Below are 17,440 nucleotides of genomic sequence, written 5' to 3' on the forward strand. Positions count from 1 at the left end.
AGCAGATATCCTTTGAGAAACCATCCGTAGGAATGAAATTGGATGATTTTACGACTTTTTTTTTTTTTACAACAATCTTTTTTCCACCACAAGTGAACACACCATACTTAAAGGGCACCTATTATGCCGGTGGGTCTTTCATTTTATGGTTTGTATGAATGGGAGTTACGGACAGCTACATAATTTCCTTTTTGGGATCAATAAAGTGCATGTCTGTCTGTCTTTCACATTTAGCATGTTCTTATACTTCTATTTTGGTCAAAACTGCTTCTAAAAACAGTTCAAAACACACTGAGTGTTCTAAAAACACCCAGACATTTTTGGTAATAAGTTAATGTATTTTTTGGGTGTATGGAATTATAGTATTATGACTGCAATCCCTGCCAACGCCTCACAGAAAAACCCAAGTTCACATTATGTAATAAATATGTTTAGATATTTCTAGGCCATCAATGTGAGCTTGGAAAAATGCAACAGAGGCAACAATGAGATATCAAGAACTTTAATCAGGCACTTTTTCCTTAAAACATCACTCAGGACAAGTTTAGACTTGATATGCAGTATTTTCTGTTATGTTTTCTCTTCAATACTGACCGTAAAAGAAGGCAGATGACAATTTTTTTTCAACATCTGTTAAATAAAAATGTTACATAAAGCAAGGTGCCTTCATTCAGTTAAATATGTAGTGCTTATTTTGTCATGGTCAGGATATTCTAACATTACTGTAAATAATTTATCAAGCCCCTCTTTTTCTGGGCCTGTTTTAATAAGGTTACAGTTAAATGCTAGATGATAACATAACTATAAAACTGGCAACTAAGTAGGGGAACTACAAAGTTAAGGAAATAGACTTGAACATGTCTTGTTCTGTAAAAGCCAAAAGCACATTATAATCATGAAGGTGATCAGATCTCTGCATAAAAACAACTGAAACATTCCTGCTTGAAGATCAAACATCAAAAATGTTAAAATTTGTTAGCTGATGATAAAAAGTTTAAATAATGTACACAAAGGCTTACCAGAAAAAAGATATGTCCCAAATTAGAGTAAAATAATGGCCCTGTTATTGTGTTTTTACCAGTACAAAAAAAACCAAAATGTTAAAGTAGCAGAATTGCTTACATTTTCTGGAATGGTTCCGCTGCAGACAGAGTAGGTGTTTTTCCATTTTTCACATACCTGCTTATCAATTTTCACAATATAACATGAAAAACAGTAAGGCTTAAAGTGATAAATTAAAGCCGTTGCTCTTAATGTACAATGGGTGTCATGTTTTCCTTTCCTTTGTACAGTTTAAAGGAGCGTGTGTTAAGGACATTTCAGCTTTTCACATTCATTATTATCAGTTGAACATATGAACACAGAACACTTTTTTTCTGACTGAAGTTCCATTTAGGAAAGTAAAGAAGTCTCTTCTACTACAAATATTTACAGTTATCTCATACAAATACCTAAACTCATAAAAGCTTGATGAGGAGCTTCATTTGAACCACAAGGTTGAGAATATGTACAATGTCACCAACATAAAGTATGGACATACAGTACAAGCTACAAATATACAGATATATTCTGGTGTGTTCTACCCCTTGACACTTTAATGCTTTTGACAGAAACCACATGTAAGTACAAAAATATAAACAATTACTTTGTACAAAATATTGACATCATGTATAAATCTCCATCTCAATGTGCAAATTAACACTGATCAACAAAATAAAAATACATAAAACACACAAGCACACACAGAAAGGCATAATCCTTTTTGGCCTGTAAATGATGTTTTGTCTCAGAAAGCACCACAGCTTCAACTTTTTGGTCTGAATGTAACACTGTGTACTTGTTCTCTTGAGAAACACACCAGAAGAGAGCTTAGCATTTCAAGTTGCAGCCTACAGTCCTACAGTAGCACAAGTTTTGAACAGCAGTGACTGGGTTTTAATCCAGCAGTTTAACATTTAAATCTGCAGATCTGCCTCCTCACTGTGTTCAAAACTGTGCTCAGTTGTGCTGATCAAGGAGGCAGAGGGCCCCTGTGAGACACTGAAGGGTGTAACTGCAGGAGAACGAGCTGCCAGCGGCGACAGAGATGGGGAAAAACTAGGAGACATTGCGACCGAGGAGATGGAGCCTTCAGCGCTGATTGGAGATCTTCTTAATGAGGCCAAGTGAGAGAAAGTCCTCGATATGGCAGGCTTTGGAGGTACAGTTTTGGCCCCAGGGTGGGCCACAGAGGTTATGAGAGGCGGAGGGTCAATCCTTGACTCTGCTTTTACTTTATGATGAAATGACCTGCGGGAATGAGGAGGAGCAGTTTCATCTTTTAAACGTGCTATTTCTGTAAAAACATTAGCTAGGGGTTGGAACTGGGGGCACCAGTTAAGAAGGTAGTCCCAGTTGTAGCTGCCCCTCAGCTCTTCATCACTGGCCACAATGGCTGTAAGAGAACCGTCCACAGGAGGCTTCCCGTCCTCTGGGAAGGTATAGTCTTTAGGCTGGGAGATGCTGAGTCCTCGCCCGACACCCACATACCCACCCCGTTCATCCCTATACACTGGCACCTGGCCAGCTATTAAAGTACTATTTGTGCTGCTCAGTTTCTTTCCTTTAAACCAGTCTAAAGGTGGTTCACAGGAAACATCTGACAGCTGATCAGCATCCTGCTGAATTCCAGAGTCTGGACCTCTGGCAGATATACGCTCCTGCATGGAGGAAGAGATGCTTGACACTCGAGGATACTCATTAATCATTCGGATCTCATCATCCTCTGCTGCCTCTGCAGAGCCCCGGCCACTGGAATGAGAAGGATCCAGGGATCCCCCACGAGTGTATGGACCCCCAACATTACCACTCTGATCAGATGCGTACCCAGGAAGTGCCTGATGGTATATAATTTCATTTGCTGCTAGTTTTGTTTCCTCAAAATTATGTAGCAGGGTTCCTGAAATTGTGTTTCTTTTATGCGTTCTTTGCTCCCTTTTGTGGCGTCCCAATCTCACAAAAAATAGTGCCACAGCAATTACTATTAGAATCATTATGGTCCCAAGTGAAATAGCAATGACACTGACAAGCAGCATATTTATGTCTGTGTTAAGGCCAAAAGATGTATGGCTCACATCAATGGTAACTTTGGCGACGGCTGTGCGAGAAGTCTCTAGAGGGCTGTGAGCGGTCACATCCAGAGTAATCAGGCGTATCTCTCTTTTAGATCGGCTTATATGCCTAGAATTGCTGTCCATCTTTGTAGCAATTTCTCCTGTTGATTCATTGACTTCAAAGTAAGGAGAATTTTCCAATAACGAGTAAAGGACAACGCCATCCACACCTCCGTCTTCATCTCTAGCTTGTATTTTGCCAATGATCTGACCTTTCCTTGCCCCTTCTGGCACTTCAAATGAGAAGTCTGATGAGATGAAAACAGGATCATATTCATCCTCCCCGGTGACATAAACCTGTACTGCTACAGTGGAAGAATAATTGCCAGCATCCATGGCGACAGCTACAAAATGGAAGGAGTTGACCTTCTCAAAGTCAAATGTAGAGCGTGCCCGTACTTCGCCTGATGTTTGATTTATGAAGAAGTCCTCTTGTCTATCTTTAGAGGTATCTAACATGTAATACTTCAGCTGTCCAAAGACTCCCTTGTCATGGTCAACTGCATGCAACATGGTAACTAAGGCATTGGGGGGCTGGTTCTCCCTGACACTTGCAGTTACTGATTTGAGAGGGAAGAAAGGCCTGTTGTCATTTATGTCTTTAACCTCAATATTTACTGCGGTCAATGCATAATGGCCTTGACCATCGGTAGCCTGGACAACAATCATATGTAACAGCCGAGTTTGGCTGTCTAGAGGTCTCTGCAGCCTCAGTACTCCAGTCCAACGATCCACCTCAAACAGATGTGTCTCATCTCCTGAGCTTATGGAGTACTGCACCTCTCCATTGGGGGCAGAGTCTGGATCTGTGGCTGATAAATGCAAGATCTCCGTCCCCATTGCTGTACCTTCACTGAGCACAACACTGTAATCTGTTCGACTGAATGTCGGAGGGTTATCATTGGCATCTGTAACACTGATTAGGACGGGCACGCTGGAGCTTCGCTGGGGGATCCCCCAATCTGACACCACAACAGTCAGGTTATAAGTTGGGACCACTTCAAAGTCCAGCTTTTCCACCAGAATCAGGCTGCCAACTGTTTGGAATCCCCGGCCCTCCAAGAAGTGCACACTGCTCTCAATCTGGAAGGTATTACCAGCGTTGCCACTGGCGATGGCAAAATCAAAACCACAGTTTTCCCGGAAAAGGTCTCCATCCACAGCTTCTAATGTGAGAACAGTTGATCCAGGAAGACCATCTTCAGAGACGGTGGCTCTGTACTCCGACTGGTGGAAAACGGGAGCGTTGTCGTTAACGTCGGACACTTGGACCTGGACAGTGGCGATGGAGGATAGAGACGGAGAACCATGGTCCCGTGCCTCAATTGCCACAAGGATGGTGGGATATTCAAAATCCAGTTCTGTCTTCTGGCTAATGAAAAGAGTCCCTGCAAAAAAGGGGATGTTTTTAATTAACTTTCAAAAAAAGTTGCTCATTGTAAACAACAGAGTGCCTTTCACTAGTCATCACACCCTAAGATCCTTTTCCCATTTAGTCATATTACAAGCTCATGTTTGAATTAGTAATGGGACTCAATTAAAATTTTAATCGAGTTAATTTCAGGGTTTGTAATTAAAAAATCGCAGTTAGTCACATTTTAATTGAAAGCCATATCTCAACAAAATAAGCAACATTTTCAATCCAAAAACACTTTTTGATGCCAAATTGTTAAGTAAATGGACACATAAGCTCAACAACAAGAATATTTCTTGTTCTTGATCTGTAAAATAGGTTATTCAGCCATAAGATTACCGCAAACTGCTATTATATCCATCCAGCTTTCCAAGTCACATAATTATTAAAGAGATGTATGAATCCTTTTGCAAAGCACTCCAGCTACTAGCAATAACTACTCAAAAACAAAATAGCAATAATAAATATGAGGAGTGTGCAATTTATTGTATATAACAGCATCACAGTTACACACTGCACATTTAAGCATTTGTTTATTTATTGCACTCTATGTCCGCATCACATTTACCAAACTTATTGCATATTGGACATTTTCATGATCTCATGCTGCTCTGATAGCTTCATTATCAGGAATATATATTTATGTATGATGCTATTACTATATTTGGTAGAGTTTATATCAGGTTTAGGTACAAGATGAAAGCATAAAAATGAGTTGAGGCAAATGAGCTAATTATATTTAAAAAGTGACAGGAGTAAGTGAGGCTACAGCAGCTCTTGTCATTTTAGTGCAAATTTTAATAAAAACTAATGATTAAATAACATGTTTAGGTTTATACTATGTTTTATTGAAGGAGAACTTTAAAAATGTTTTGCTTTCTTGTTCTAAACATGGAAAGGACTCAGTTAAAGCATGCGCAAGATTATTATAAACTTATAATATGCACACATTATGCTTACCATTGCTCGGATCAATGAAGAAAGCACCCTTAGTGGATGACATTACTCTGTAGGTAATTCTTCCATTCTCACCAGAGTCACGGTCAGTGGCTGTTAAGGTGATCAATGCACTGCCTGCTCCGAGGTGTTCTGACACGGTCACCTGTTCAGGAGCACAATGCAAATCTATAACTAATGTCTAGATAACTTTCAAACAAGAATTTGCTTCTCTAACAGATGCGATACAGAGGTATGTTTAAACATGTTTGAAGGTAATTTTACCTGGTACAAATCTTGAGTAAACGCAGGGGCATTGTCATTCACATCATCCACCAGCACAGTAAGATTGGCTTCACTTTGATGTTCAGAGTCAGATGAGCGGATTGTTAGGGTGTACCATGTCCTTTCTTCATAGTCGAGAGACCCTGTCAAAGACACTCCTCCCCCATAATGATGAACTCCAAACATGCCTTGGCTGTCAGCATCTAGGTGGAGTGTGTAGGAGAGCGGGGGTCCCGAGTCCACATCATTTCCTGTGACCTGAGTGATAACTGTCCCAATAAGAGTGTCTATATGTATAGGGGATATGGGGAAAAAGAAAAAAGAAAAACAGTCAGTTAGGTTGCATCTGAAATGAAGCAGAGTCTATAATGAAAAACAGTTTTTTTTTTTTTTTCCTTCATGAAGAAATATCCGGTTCTGAAAAGCCTTGACTGAAGACACAGGAAATGAATGCAGAAACACTGGCAATAACTTGTTTCATAAAAAGGGGTCTGATTTTTAAACACTGAGCTCCAGTGAGCGAGCTGCCAGAGAGCATGATGCGAGGCTTTATGATAAGATCACTGAACTAACTTCCACTGAGATTCTTACCCTCAGGCACACGGATCTCTCGAGGCAGAGGAATCATGGGGCTGTTGTCGTTGAGGTCGACGATGATCACAGTGAGGGTGGCGGAGCCAGCCAGCCGTGGGGTTCCCCGGTCTGTTGCCACAACAACGAGCCTGGTGCCACAAAATTAATATCAGTATCTGAACTGCAGCTGAACCTGGACGGATAAACCGTCATAGCAAACAAGACAAAGAGCAACCACAAACCATTTTTTTTTACTTTAAACTCAATGAAAAATACTATAAGAATAGAACATACATTAAAATTTAAGTGAGTACTTAAGTAAAAAATTATTATCTTTAAAACACTTCAAGCTATGACAAGCCTAACATAGAAAGAAGAGCTAATGACTGACAATAAACTCACTTTGTTTGTGTCCATATCTCCCGGTCCATTATGGCACCAGTGGTGATGCTGCCAGTCAGCGGGTCAATTCTGAACAAACCACTCATGGATGATGACCTGATGGAATATGTCACCTGACCATTCTGACCCTGGTCCAGGTCATCTGCAGCAACCTGAAATGAAAATGTCCATATTGGAGAGAAATATGTTTTTTAAGATAAATATTTTCAAATATTGTGTTAGTGTACCTTGAACTTTGATGTCAATTGTTCATTACATTTTATAGAACCACATTTTATGGTATTAAGAATGAATAACTATTTACACTTCTAGAATTGGAATATGTTTTTTTTTTTTATTCTAATCTGACCGTAGGTGCCAACTCAGTTTGTGTTTCAATTTTATTTTATTTTTTTCCAAATTCAATTTCCTAGGTTTTTCCAGCAATTATTTATTTATTTAACATTATGAACATTTGACTTCCAAACCTTCACCAGGTTAGGTTTTATTAGCTGCTCTTTTCCCACCTAAAGCATAAATTATCACTTTAGTGAAGTTGGTTTCTGGTCCAGCAGTTTGATAAAGCGCTGCTTGATTCTTTTGTGCTCTGGACAAGCTTAAATTATTTAAAATATGAATTGATCAAAAAAGGTTGGGATGAGCAAAAGAAGATTAATCAACTCAGCATAGATAAACATAAAAAGACCATTTCCCTCCCAAAAGTCTTGTCTATAATTCAGGTATTTAAAGATGAAACAAAAGAGGATCAAACTTTAATTCCATATTCAGACTTAGGAAACTTGTCCAATCTGCTTAACGACTCAAATTCACTTTTAAACTCCATGCAGCAATAGAAACATCAGAAAGGGTGGCTACTGTACCTGAATAATAGGAGAATTGTGACCTTGCGCCTCTTTGATGTATGCTACATAGTTCTGGAGCTGGAAGCGGGGTAAGTTGTCGTTCACATCCTGTAGAATTAAGTTGACAGCCATGTAGGAGCTGGAAGATGCTGTCTCTGCTTTCACCACTAGGCGGAGTTTTGGAGTCTCCTCAAAGTCCAGTCCTTCGGATTTCTGCACCCAAATTTCACCTGGTTCACGGGAGAACATTCACATCAGAACTTAATCAATGACTTGGACTGGAAAATATTTCCTCGCACCTTTTGCAGCCGTGAGTAAACCTACCAGTAATAGAGTTTATCCCAAAGGACTGCATTTTATTTCCACTGAAAATGCTGTAGATGATCCCAGTTTTAGAGCCATCAGGATATTGAGCTTCAGCTTTTGTCACTGCTGTGCCTAAAACATCAAGAACACACAATATTGAAACATTTCAATTTAGCTTCCTGTTTACATCATGATACATTATGGTTTATTCAAACCTTTAGCAGCGTTTTCTTGCAAACTGACGTCTCTAGCCGTACGAGAGAAACGGATCCCTCTGTAGTTTTGCTCCCTAATATAAATGATAACAACTCCCAAGGAAGACTGAGCAGGGTTTCCTTGGTCCATGGCCTGAACTATCAAAGTCCTTTGGGTTTGGGTGAGAGTTTGAAGCTTTTCTGTCGCCTGGATGTCTCCTGTTAGTGAGTTGATGGTAAATCCTTTGACAGGGTTGGCAAAGCGATAAAACACAGATCCATTAGCCCCAAAGTCCTTATCCTCAGCTCTCATCGTGGCTAAGATTCGCCGATTAGATATGCTGCTGGTAGAGATGTTCAGAATAAGTGGATCCTGAATGAAAAACGGTGCGTTGTCGTTCACATCTTGGATGTAGACTGTCACTTCAGCAGTTGAATTTAGAGGGTTGGCAGGGGATGAGTCAGTGGCACAAACCTCAAAGGTGTAAGAGGCGGTTTTTTCTCTGTCTAGGGGTGCTGCTGTGATGATGCGGCCTGTGTTCTGGTCTATAATAAACATGCTCTGAGAGCCATGGCTCAAGAAGTAGAAGATTTGACTGTTGGGTCCATTGTCCAAATCAATGGCTCTGACCTCCAGAACCAGGGAGCCAATGGGGACGTCTTCTGAAATGTCGGCAGTAAAGCTGCTGCTTTCAAACTGTGGCCTGTGGTCATTGACGTCCAGAACTGTCACTTCAACAGTGGTGCTGCTACTGAGCGGAGGACTGCCTTTGTCCTGAGCTACAACTGTTAAAGTATACCCAGGTCTCTTTTCTCGATCCAGCGGCCTTGAAGTATACAACACGCCTGATTTACGGTCAATGTGGAAGTTTCCAGATGGATCCCCAGCTGCCAAGAGAGAAAAATTTAATAATGACAGTTAAATATTGTCACCCTAAACTAGAAAAAAATAACAATAAAGATGTGGAAAACAAAAAAGGCAATTAAATACAAAGTAACACCTGTAATTCTGTAGCTAATCTCTCCACTGTCTCCTGCGTCCGGATCTGTGCCTTTTAGGGTGAACAGAGGTAACGCATCCAGATTTTCAGGCACCTCTATGCTGTAGTAGAGACGTCCAAAAACAGGGGCGTTGTCATTTACGTCAAGGACCTTGATCTTCACTGTTGCTTTAGCAAAGTTGGGTGGGAGGCCTCCGTCTTTTGCGTAAACTGCCAGATCATTAAAAACACACAATATAGTTGTAATAAATACCAAACAATCTGGTGTTGATAGAATTTTAAAGCCCACAGTTCCTTGCAAAAATATGGTTACCTCTGAAACCTTTCCATATTTTTGTCATCTTTTGGAAATTGTGAGATTGTATGTGTTAAACCAACACAAGATATTTGTGAAGGGGGGAAAAAAAAGATATGTTTTTTTGTAATTTTTGTGCAGTTTACATGAGAAAAGTGTAGTTTGCATTTGTGGAAAAACTCCACAAAGTATTTGCAGCTATTTAAACAGCAAATCTATTTATAAAGTTGGATTTAGATCTGGATTTTAATGGCCTAATTTAAACCATTGAACAATTTTGTTCAAAATCACTCCACTGTAGCTCTAGCTGTATGTTTACAGTTGCTGCCCTGTCAGAAAGTGAACATTCACCCTAGATTGAAGCCTTTTTAAGTCTCTAAGACAATTTCCTCTGTCTTCCCAATTAACTATGACTGGTTTTACTATCCCTACTAAAAGGGACAGTAAAACTAAGCTTGGGTAAAAAAAACCCCAAACAAACAAACAAAAGTTCAAATGTCTTCTGTTTGGTTGTTTAAAAGGAAAACACTGGGTCTTACAGGGCTAAGCAATCTCCATCCATTTCTAAGCGATGCGTTTTGGCATGCTTAAATTGTGGATGCTTAAATTGTGGAAAACAGACATCTAACAACCTTGCTTTAAACTGATCTGTGTGGTTTTTTTCGTTAGTCTTTATTATGCTCTTTGCACACTGGGCCTTCCGAGAACAGATGTAATTAGAGTTAGACTAAATTACACACAAGTGGAATCTATTCACAAATAAATGGATTTTAGAAGATCGTAGGCTGCATTTAGATTATTTTGGGGTAAAATGAGCTTGATATAAATGCCCTCCACATCTCAAATTAAAAAAAAAATCTCTTTTCTCCTGCTTGTGGTATAACTTCAGTAATGTGAAAAAGTTAAAGAAGAGTGAATAGTTTTGCAAGAAACAGTTAAAGAACAGGTTTTTTTCTGTGATAGCTTGAGACACACAATGGACATTACCTGTCACAGAGTAATAATCCTGAAGCTCCCTATCCAAAGACTTAGTAGTCGTTATGATGCCTGTGATCGGGTTGATGGTGAAGCTTCCCTGTGAGACACCATACGTCACGAGCCCATTGGTTCCTACAAAGAAGCATGCAGTCACAACTCATTCATTTAGACACTGATTGTAAAAAGAAAAACAAAACATTCCATTCTAAAATCTGCAAAGGAAGTTAATAATTGCTGTCTCATTTTAAGCCTTTATTCTTGTTTGCTGTGAAATTTGCTGTTTAAGCGCTTGGCAGTGATGGCAGCCTCCCTTCTGTTACACGGATGCCAGATTGCGTGCTAAAAGAAAGCAGTCTGGCAGCCTCACTTGTTTACTTCGCTAATTGCTTTTAAGTAGAAAGTTTATAATTTGCTTTTCTGTTTTATGTGCTTCTTAGTTCGGGCCAATGCATTTTCTCTGTATCTCCTTGCCTCCTGTGATGCCTTTATAATTGGAAACAATTGTTAACGTCAACGCAGTGATCACAAAAAAAGCAGGAGTTAGAGTAGAAATAGATTCTGTTTACTTTTTCAGTGCAAATTAAGGTTTTCTGTATACAATAACATGATGAAAAGAATGCTAATATGCATTTCTGATTCCTAACACAATGCTAAGAACACTTTAATCCCCAAATACTTTATATCCAAATCACATACAGTAGGATTCCATGTTCTATGTCTTCACCTTGATCCAGATCTGAGGCCAACACCGTTAAGACACTCGTTCCGGCAGGTTTATTCTCAGAGATTTGGGCTTCATAATGACTCTCTTCAAACCAGGGCGCTTCATCGTTGACATCAATCACATGGACACACAGCACCTGGCTAGACGAGCGTTGAGGTATCCCATGATCCTCAGCAATTACTGTGAGGTTAAAGATGTCTTGTTCCTCACGGTCAAGATGTTTGAAAATAGAAAGAGAGCCTGAAAACAAATGAATGAAAAGTCAATTTTGACAAAAGAAAAAAACAAAAAAACCTTTGCAATAATACAGCTTGTTTCACAGAGTCTGTTACATACAAAACCTTCAGTGTGTCATCAAAGGCAGGAAAAACAACTGCTTTCTAGGACTGTGTGACTGCATCTTATTTAGAGGGTAAGTGTGAAAAGTTGCCGTGTGAAGGCCAAATCAAAGCTAATATCCTCCACATACACAGCTTTGCCTACCTGAATGCTACCACCACCACTGTTGTAACAGCCGACCGGTCTGGCCACAGTTTACGAGATTTTCCATTGAGGAATACCACAGCCATCGAGAAAGAAGCTGTAAACACACACTCTAGACACGCAACAGCCAGGCCTGCCGTGCTCCGGAGAAATTAGGGGCACCCTCGCCTTTTCATTATCCTGCCTTTGGAGGTTAGAGCTCACATTGATTTAATTTCAATTTCATGCTATTAAATGGGATGTAACCGTTTAAGGCAGACGGGGCAAAGACTGTTTTGTGTTGAACTTCTTTATGTTTTTTTGGGGTTTTTTTTCACTTTGTTTTGCTTGGAATGAGATAACTTGGCCCTAAGCTTTAAGCTGGTAAAAGTTAGGGCTGGGATTTTTTTTCACCTAAATTTGACTCCTCTCTGATCCTGCCCTGCTTCCAGACACTGATAACATGTGAGAGGAAACAAAGATTGTGGGTTATTCAAGAAAGGATTTTGGATGTTCTAACCCCAATGTCTTACACCTGTGTAGGTTTTTATGGCGCCACATTCTAACTGTGTTGCTTTTAGACATCACAGTTGCCTCCTACATTTTACCACAGTATCTAAACATCCCATTTGGTGCACTGAGGCATGCAAATGCTTCTTACTTCTCTGACTGTAGTTGACTCAACGAGGTAACCCTTGCAGAATCTTATTTTTCCATTAGCCTCCTTGTGTAGTTCCCCAAGGTCCCATCCTTGGACTAATTTTATTACCCATCTACTTTGTAGACTCGCTGTGAGACTCAAAATGAATCCTTCCCTGGCAGATTTAGGTGTGAAGTAATCTATTTATTTCATCTTTCTTCTAACTGATCCGTTTTTGAAGTGGATCAACTGGAATTCCAGCTTTAATCCAAAAGAGAATAGAAAAAGTAAAAGATTAGGGGGTTGGAAAAGCAGCCTTTCAGTCTTTTGTTTTTCTTGTTTACCTAAATAATTTACATAATTTTAATGGTCTTCATGGTGTACTGTTTTGGATGATGTGGTTAGTGCTTTATAAATAAACCTGAACTCAAATAGAACTGTACACTCTTCCACATATAGTCTTAAAATTGACTGAAAATTAAATTAATCATCATTGCCCTTTGACAAAGAGCGATAAAAATGTGCTACGCTCTGACTCCTAAAGATTCCTGATAATTGGCTTAATGGCTCTCTCTAAACGGGTTAACAGTGTCACTGTAACATTGTGATGACTCGGCCCAAGACCCAGTCAGTCAACCCTACAACGGGAGCCGCCCAGGTGCTCAGTGGATTAACTTTGTCATTATTTAAACAAATAACCAGCGCGCATGAAAACACTTCAAGATGAAAACACACTGGGCAAAAGAAGTGACATGGACGACGGATTCTGAACGTTTTCGTCCTCTCAGAGGGGGGATCCCAGCTGGGGACTCGAAGGAGAGGTGGAGCAAATGTCGACACGTGTCTCAAACACCACAACAAAGCCCACAGGACCAAATAGCTCAGGGTCAGTGTTGACTAAGTGGCAGCGCAGTGTAATGCGAGCGCAGAAACACACAGAATGTGAGTGGACACGTGCGCACGCACGCACACACACACACACACACACGTGCACGCACACACACACACACACACACACGCACACGCACACACGCACACGCACACACACGCACGCGCACACACACACACACACACACACACACATATACAAATATGCGTAACTGATCCCTTCTCTAATGGTTCCCAGAAGCCTGGCCAGGAGGTTCTTTGGTCTTTCATGGGAATAGACCTACAATAACAGATGATGGGTTGTTGTGTGTGCACGTGTGTTTCTCGTGTGTGAGTTTATTATTTGGCAGGCTGCTCTGTTCAGCCTTCAACTGTGGGAGATAACTTAAGAAAGGTAAAGTAGGAGTGTGTTGGTTACTGCTTCTGTGTGTGTTGCAGAATTAAAGACAGACTAAAGATGAATACATTGTGTGTTATTGCTCACTGAAAAGGAAAACCTTTTATAATATAATTGTCGCTATTAACTGAACATACCTGTATTAGGGTTGAGGTTAAACGTGCCGCCCATGTTGCCTGAATGGATTCTGTAGGTCACTCTACCGTTCTCCCCTTGATCTGCATCTCTGGCCATGAGAAAAAGCACCACGAAGCCCACTGGCTGGTCCTCCATGACGCTGACCGCTGTTGGTGATGTGAACACCGGTGGGTTGTCATTCTCGTCGGTTACGTAGATCCTTGCTGTGACAGAACCCCAACGCCTCTGGCTGACATTGACGGCCGAATCTGTTGCCTTGACAACCAGTATCATTGTGGATGTCGCCTCGTGATCTAGCTTGTGACCCAAAGAAAGAACACCAGTGACAGGGTCAAGAATTAAAAGGCCAGGGGTATTTGGCCACTGCTGGAGAATGGAGAATGTCAGTTCGCTGTTGGGCCCACTGCCGTCTTTATCCATCGCCTGGAAAGTGTAGACAGAAGAGCCAACTTCCATGTTCTCAGAAATGACAATTGTTATGGGATCCTCAGCAAACTCGGGAGAGTGGTCGTTGCTATCTTCTATGTTGATGTCCAAGTTGACAAGCGTGCTTTTAGGAGGGACCTGCGAGAAATCATCCACTTCGATTCTCAGGCTGTATCGTGTGTCTCGTTCATAGTCAAGAGGACGAGCCAGATACACGACACCAGTGAGGTGATCCACAACAAAAGTCCCATCTCGATCTGTTCCCCCGATCACTGTGTAGGTCACCTTGCCCTCTTCTGCAGTTCCTCTATCATGAAGGCGAACTGACCCAATAACAGTGCCAGGACTGGCCTCTTCCTCCACAGAGTTGAATGAAATGGAGTGCAGGCTTGTTTTAGTGGCTTGACTGTTTTTGCTGATAACCTGCAATTGAAGGAAACCAAAGTGTTAAAATGCAAAGCAAACAGAATGTCAAAGGACGCTCCATTTATGTAGATTCCTGGGCAAGCAGCAACAGATTTTACAAAATCCTCTCACTTGCGCAGAATGTGTTCAGTGGTAGTTAATGAATGCAGTCACAAAAACGGTTTTATGGATAAAAGAGCTGCTACTATTAATCATTTTGAATATGATTTTTGTATTACTGCCAGGACAAATTATACATGATAAAAGTAACACAATCAAAGGCAAAAAATAGTTCAAGGATCCGACTTTAGCTCTGGGAAATAAATTGCTCGCTTTGTACTTTTTAAAGGGGCTGTTTATTCTTATACAAATATTACAGCATTTCATGAAAAGAGAACATGTGCAACTAAATATCTTGCTTAAAAGGGATTGTAAGTTAGTTTTGTCTGATTTAAAGAGAAATGAGATGTTTGCACAAGAAACTAGACAAGAATACTTGGTGAGGTTTTGTGTTTTTGCACCATAGTTATTTTTAGTTTTTGTTTCTCACAGTTGATTCCAGTTTCTTGACTAAGTATGTACTCTTAACAATTCTAATGTAAAATAATCATAACAATAATACATTCTTGAGAATAGTTCAGATTAAAAAATAAATAAATTCAAAAGAATATTTAAAAGGAAGTTTTATTGCTGCACTAACAGACAAGGAAAACACGGCAAAGCTCAATTGAATTAACCAATAATTATGACTTTCATGTTTTTTTTAAATAATATTTGAAAAGAAAGAAAAACTGGACTTGTATTTGATGGATATGCTAGTTCTATTTTCCAGGAACCCATAAATTGAAGTTCCTTCCAGGACTCTCTCTACGTTTCCATTTCTGTTCCGCATTATATATTACCTTTAAATACCACCAGTGCTGTGTTTTATGTTGAGTGTAAGTAAAGTTCTGCTACTTTTCGTAAAAAGGGCTACTGTACCGAAAAAATTTTAAAAAAGTGTTGAAGTCATTGGGTATGACCTTGATCTGAGAATTCTACAGCTGGTTCTCATCATAACCCAGCTGGGAGTGTTTAATTTAGACCCACTTTTCCATTTCAGAACGAAATTTCCCTTCAGAAAATTCACAAGAGGAGAAAAGGGAGGAGGGTGGGAGGCGACCTTGTCAGAAGTGAGGCTGATATGTCGGCAGCTAGTCTGAGGGGCCCGGAGACATGGATCCTCTCAGCCCTGGGTCCATTCTTTGATATTAAATAGGTGTGTAGTGAGAGTGTTTGCGCTGGCTGAGCTCCAGTAGGAGTCTGACCTGAATTGTGAGGGAGCAGGAGGCGCTGCGCGGGGGTAGTCCTCTGTCAGTGGCTGTCGCTGTCAGAGCGTATACAGCCCGTTCTGAGTGGCTAAGAGGGGATGATGAGTGCAGCTCGCCAGTGATTGCGTTCAAAGAGAAACGCTCAGCTCTGGGACCTTGGAGAGACACAAGATGTAACAGTTAGCGGGAGATGACAGGTGTAGGTAGACGGAATACAAAAACCTGACATGCTAAAATGAAGACATCCGTTTGTAATCGGGACATTAAATATGACAAATTATTATGTCCACAGTCTAGTTTGTTTCACTACTAGCGGGGATATAATGAGAATTTGTGGTGTTTCTTACATATGTCTTCAATACATTAGAAACATTATCATAAATGTATTTCAGTAACTGGCTAAGAAAATAGATTATTTACACGCACACGCTTATATTTATAAATCTATATCTTTTTCTGCTTTTTTAGCTAATGAAACTACAACATCTGAGATCAGAATATTGCATCACACCAATAAAAATACATTTCACCACAAAAATGTGGGTTTAATGAAAAGTACATTTGCAATCTTCTGGACTTTGGTGCTGTGTTTGTCAGTCTGCATTTCATATCCTGTTCATTCCGTAGTTTTAACATTCCTTATAGATTTGTTGTACAAACTATAATTAGATGTTTTGTGTTTTTAATTTTCTATTTTTTATATGACCTGAGTTCATTAGTTGCATTTGGTTGATCTTAGTTCCTGAATTCCAGTTTTTTTTTTGTTAGCTCTTGGTTAACAATCTGTAGGATTTGATTTTCTTTGTAGGCTTGTATCATCTATTTACTTGTTTCAGTGTCTCAGCTATCTGTAGACCCAAACTGCTTCACATCTATACCTTAACTAACCTGCCCACTAATAAAGCTGCCCTTTAAAAATACTACTTGGTTTTCTCATTCAGTGTTGAATTCTCATAAGCTGTTTTCTTGTGTTTCCCTTGTGTATTATTTTGGATTACCCCATGAACCTTAGCTTTGGTAAGGTATTTTAATTTTCTTTTTTAAAAATAAAACTGTTCATTTTCATGAGCATGCCTCCTTCCCTCCTTCCTACATTTGGCTCCTGCTCTTCATCTTTATGTGACATTGTTGGGTGACACGTGTCAACAAAATCTTGTACCCAGTCAAGAGCATGAGCCTGGTATATGTCACGGCTCAAATTGCCATCTGTGCCTCTGATCATGTAAGATCACCAAGTGAGTGCTTTTAACTTGACATCCTGTTGTGTTTATGGATGGAATTAAAATTTTGAAGGTTAGTATTTCATGGCTAACTACCGTACTGAAAGAGCTGGCTAATAAAGAGCTGGCTGACAACACTTAGAAAACTACTGAAGAAAACCCTATTGAATTTAAATCATTTCTCTGGCAGCATGTTGTGGAATGCAGTTGAAAAAAGAAACTGATATATTGAGTTTTGGGTTTCAATTCCAACTTTCTCCTGCCACATATCGATGTGTTCCTTGGCAAACACTTAACCCCAAGTTTCCTACTGATCTGAAAGTGACTGGATGAGTGAGGCTCAAATTTAAAGCACTGTAAGAGGTCAATTTGTCTAGAGGAGAGCTACATATATTCAGTTAATTGGGATTCTTTAGAACACAGTGCATGGTGAAACATTTACTCTGATTGTA

The 17,440-nt window shown here is 40.0% G+C and overlaps 1 protein-coding gene across 1 annotated transcript in view; it reads right to left on the bottom strand.

The window, feature by feature from the left end:
• Positions 1–486: 486 nt before the first annotated feature.
• Positions 487–17,440, bottom strand: part of LOC103474984 (protocadherin-16-like) — a 92,412-nt gene continuing 75,458 nt past the window's right edge. Inside the window, exons 9-21 of the mRNA XM_008426328.3 lie at positions 15,766–15,923; positions 13,627–14,476; positions 11,103–11,342; positions 10,388–10,510; positions 9,106–9,315; positions 8,126–8,992; positions 7,929–8,042; positions 7,623–7,834; positions 6,763–6,914; positions 6,379–6,509; positions 5,788–6,074; positions 5,527–5,668; positions 487–4,540 (exon numbers count right to left, since the gene is read on the bottom strand). Of these exons, the coding sequence (XP_008424550.2) occupies positions 1,956–4,540; positions 5,527–5,668; positions 5,788–6,074; positions 6,379–6,509; positions 6,763–6,914; positions 7,623–7,834; positions 7,929–8,042; positions 8,126–8,992; positions 9,106–9,315; positions 10,388–10,510; positions 11,103–11,342; positions 13,627–14,476; positions 15,766–15,923 (6,071 nt within the window). The 3' untranslated portion in view covers positions 487–1,955. The remainder of the gene's footprint in view (positions 4,541–5,526; positions 5,669–5,787; positions 6,075–6,378; positions 6,510–6,762; positions 6,915–7,622; positions 7,835–7,928; positions 8,043–8,125; positions 8,993–9,105; positions 9,316–10,387; positions 10,511–11,102; positions 11,343–13,626; positions 14,477–15,765; positions 15,924–17,440) is intronic.

This window comes from Poecilia reticulata, chromosome 13, assembly GCF_904066995.2.
Source record: "Poecilia reticulata chromosome 13, P_reticulata-male-v2, whole genome shotgun sequence".
NCBI classification, from domain to species: domain Eukaryota; kingdom Metazoa; phylum Chordata; class Actinopteri; order Cyprinodontiformes; family Poeciliidae; genus Poecilia; species Poecilia reticulata.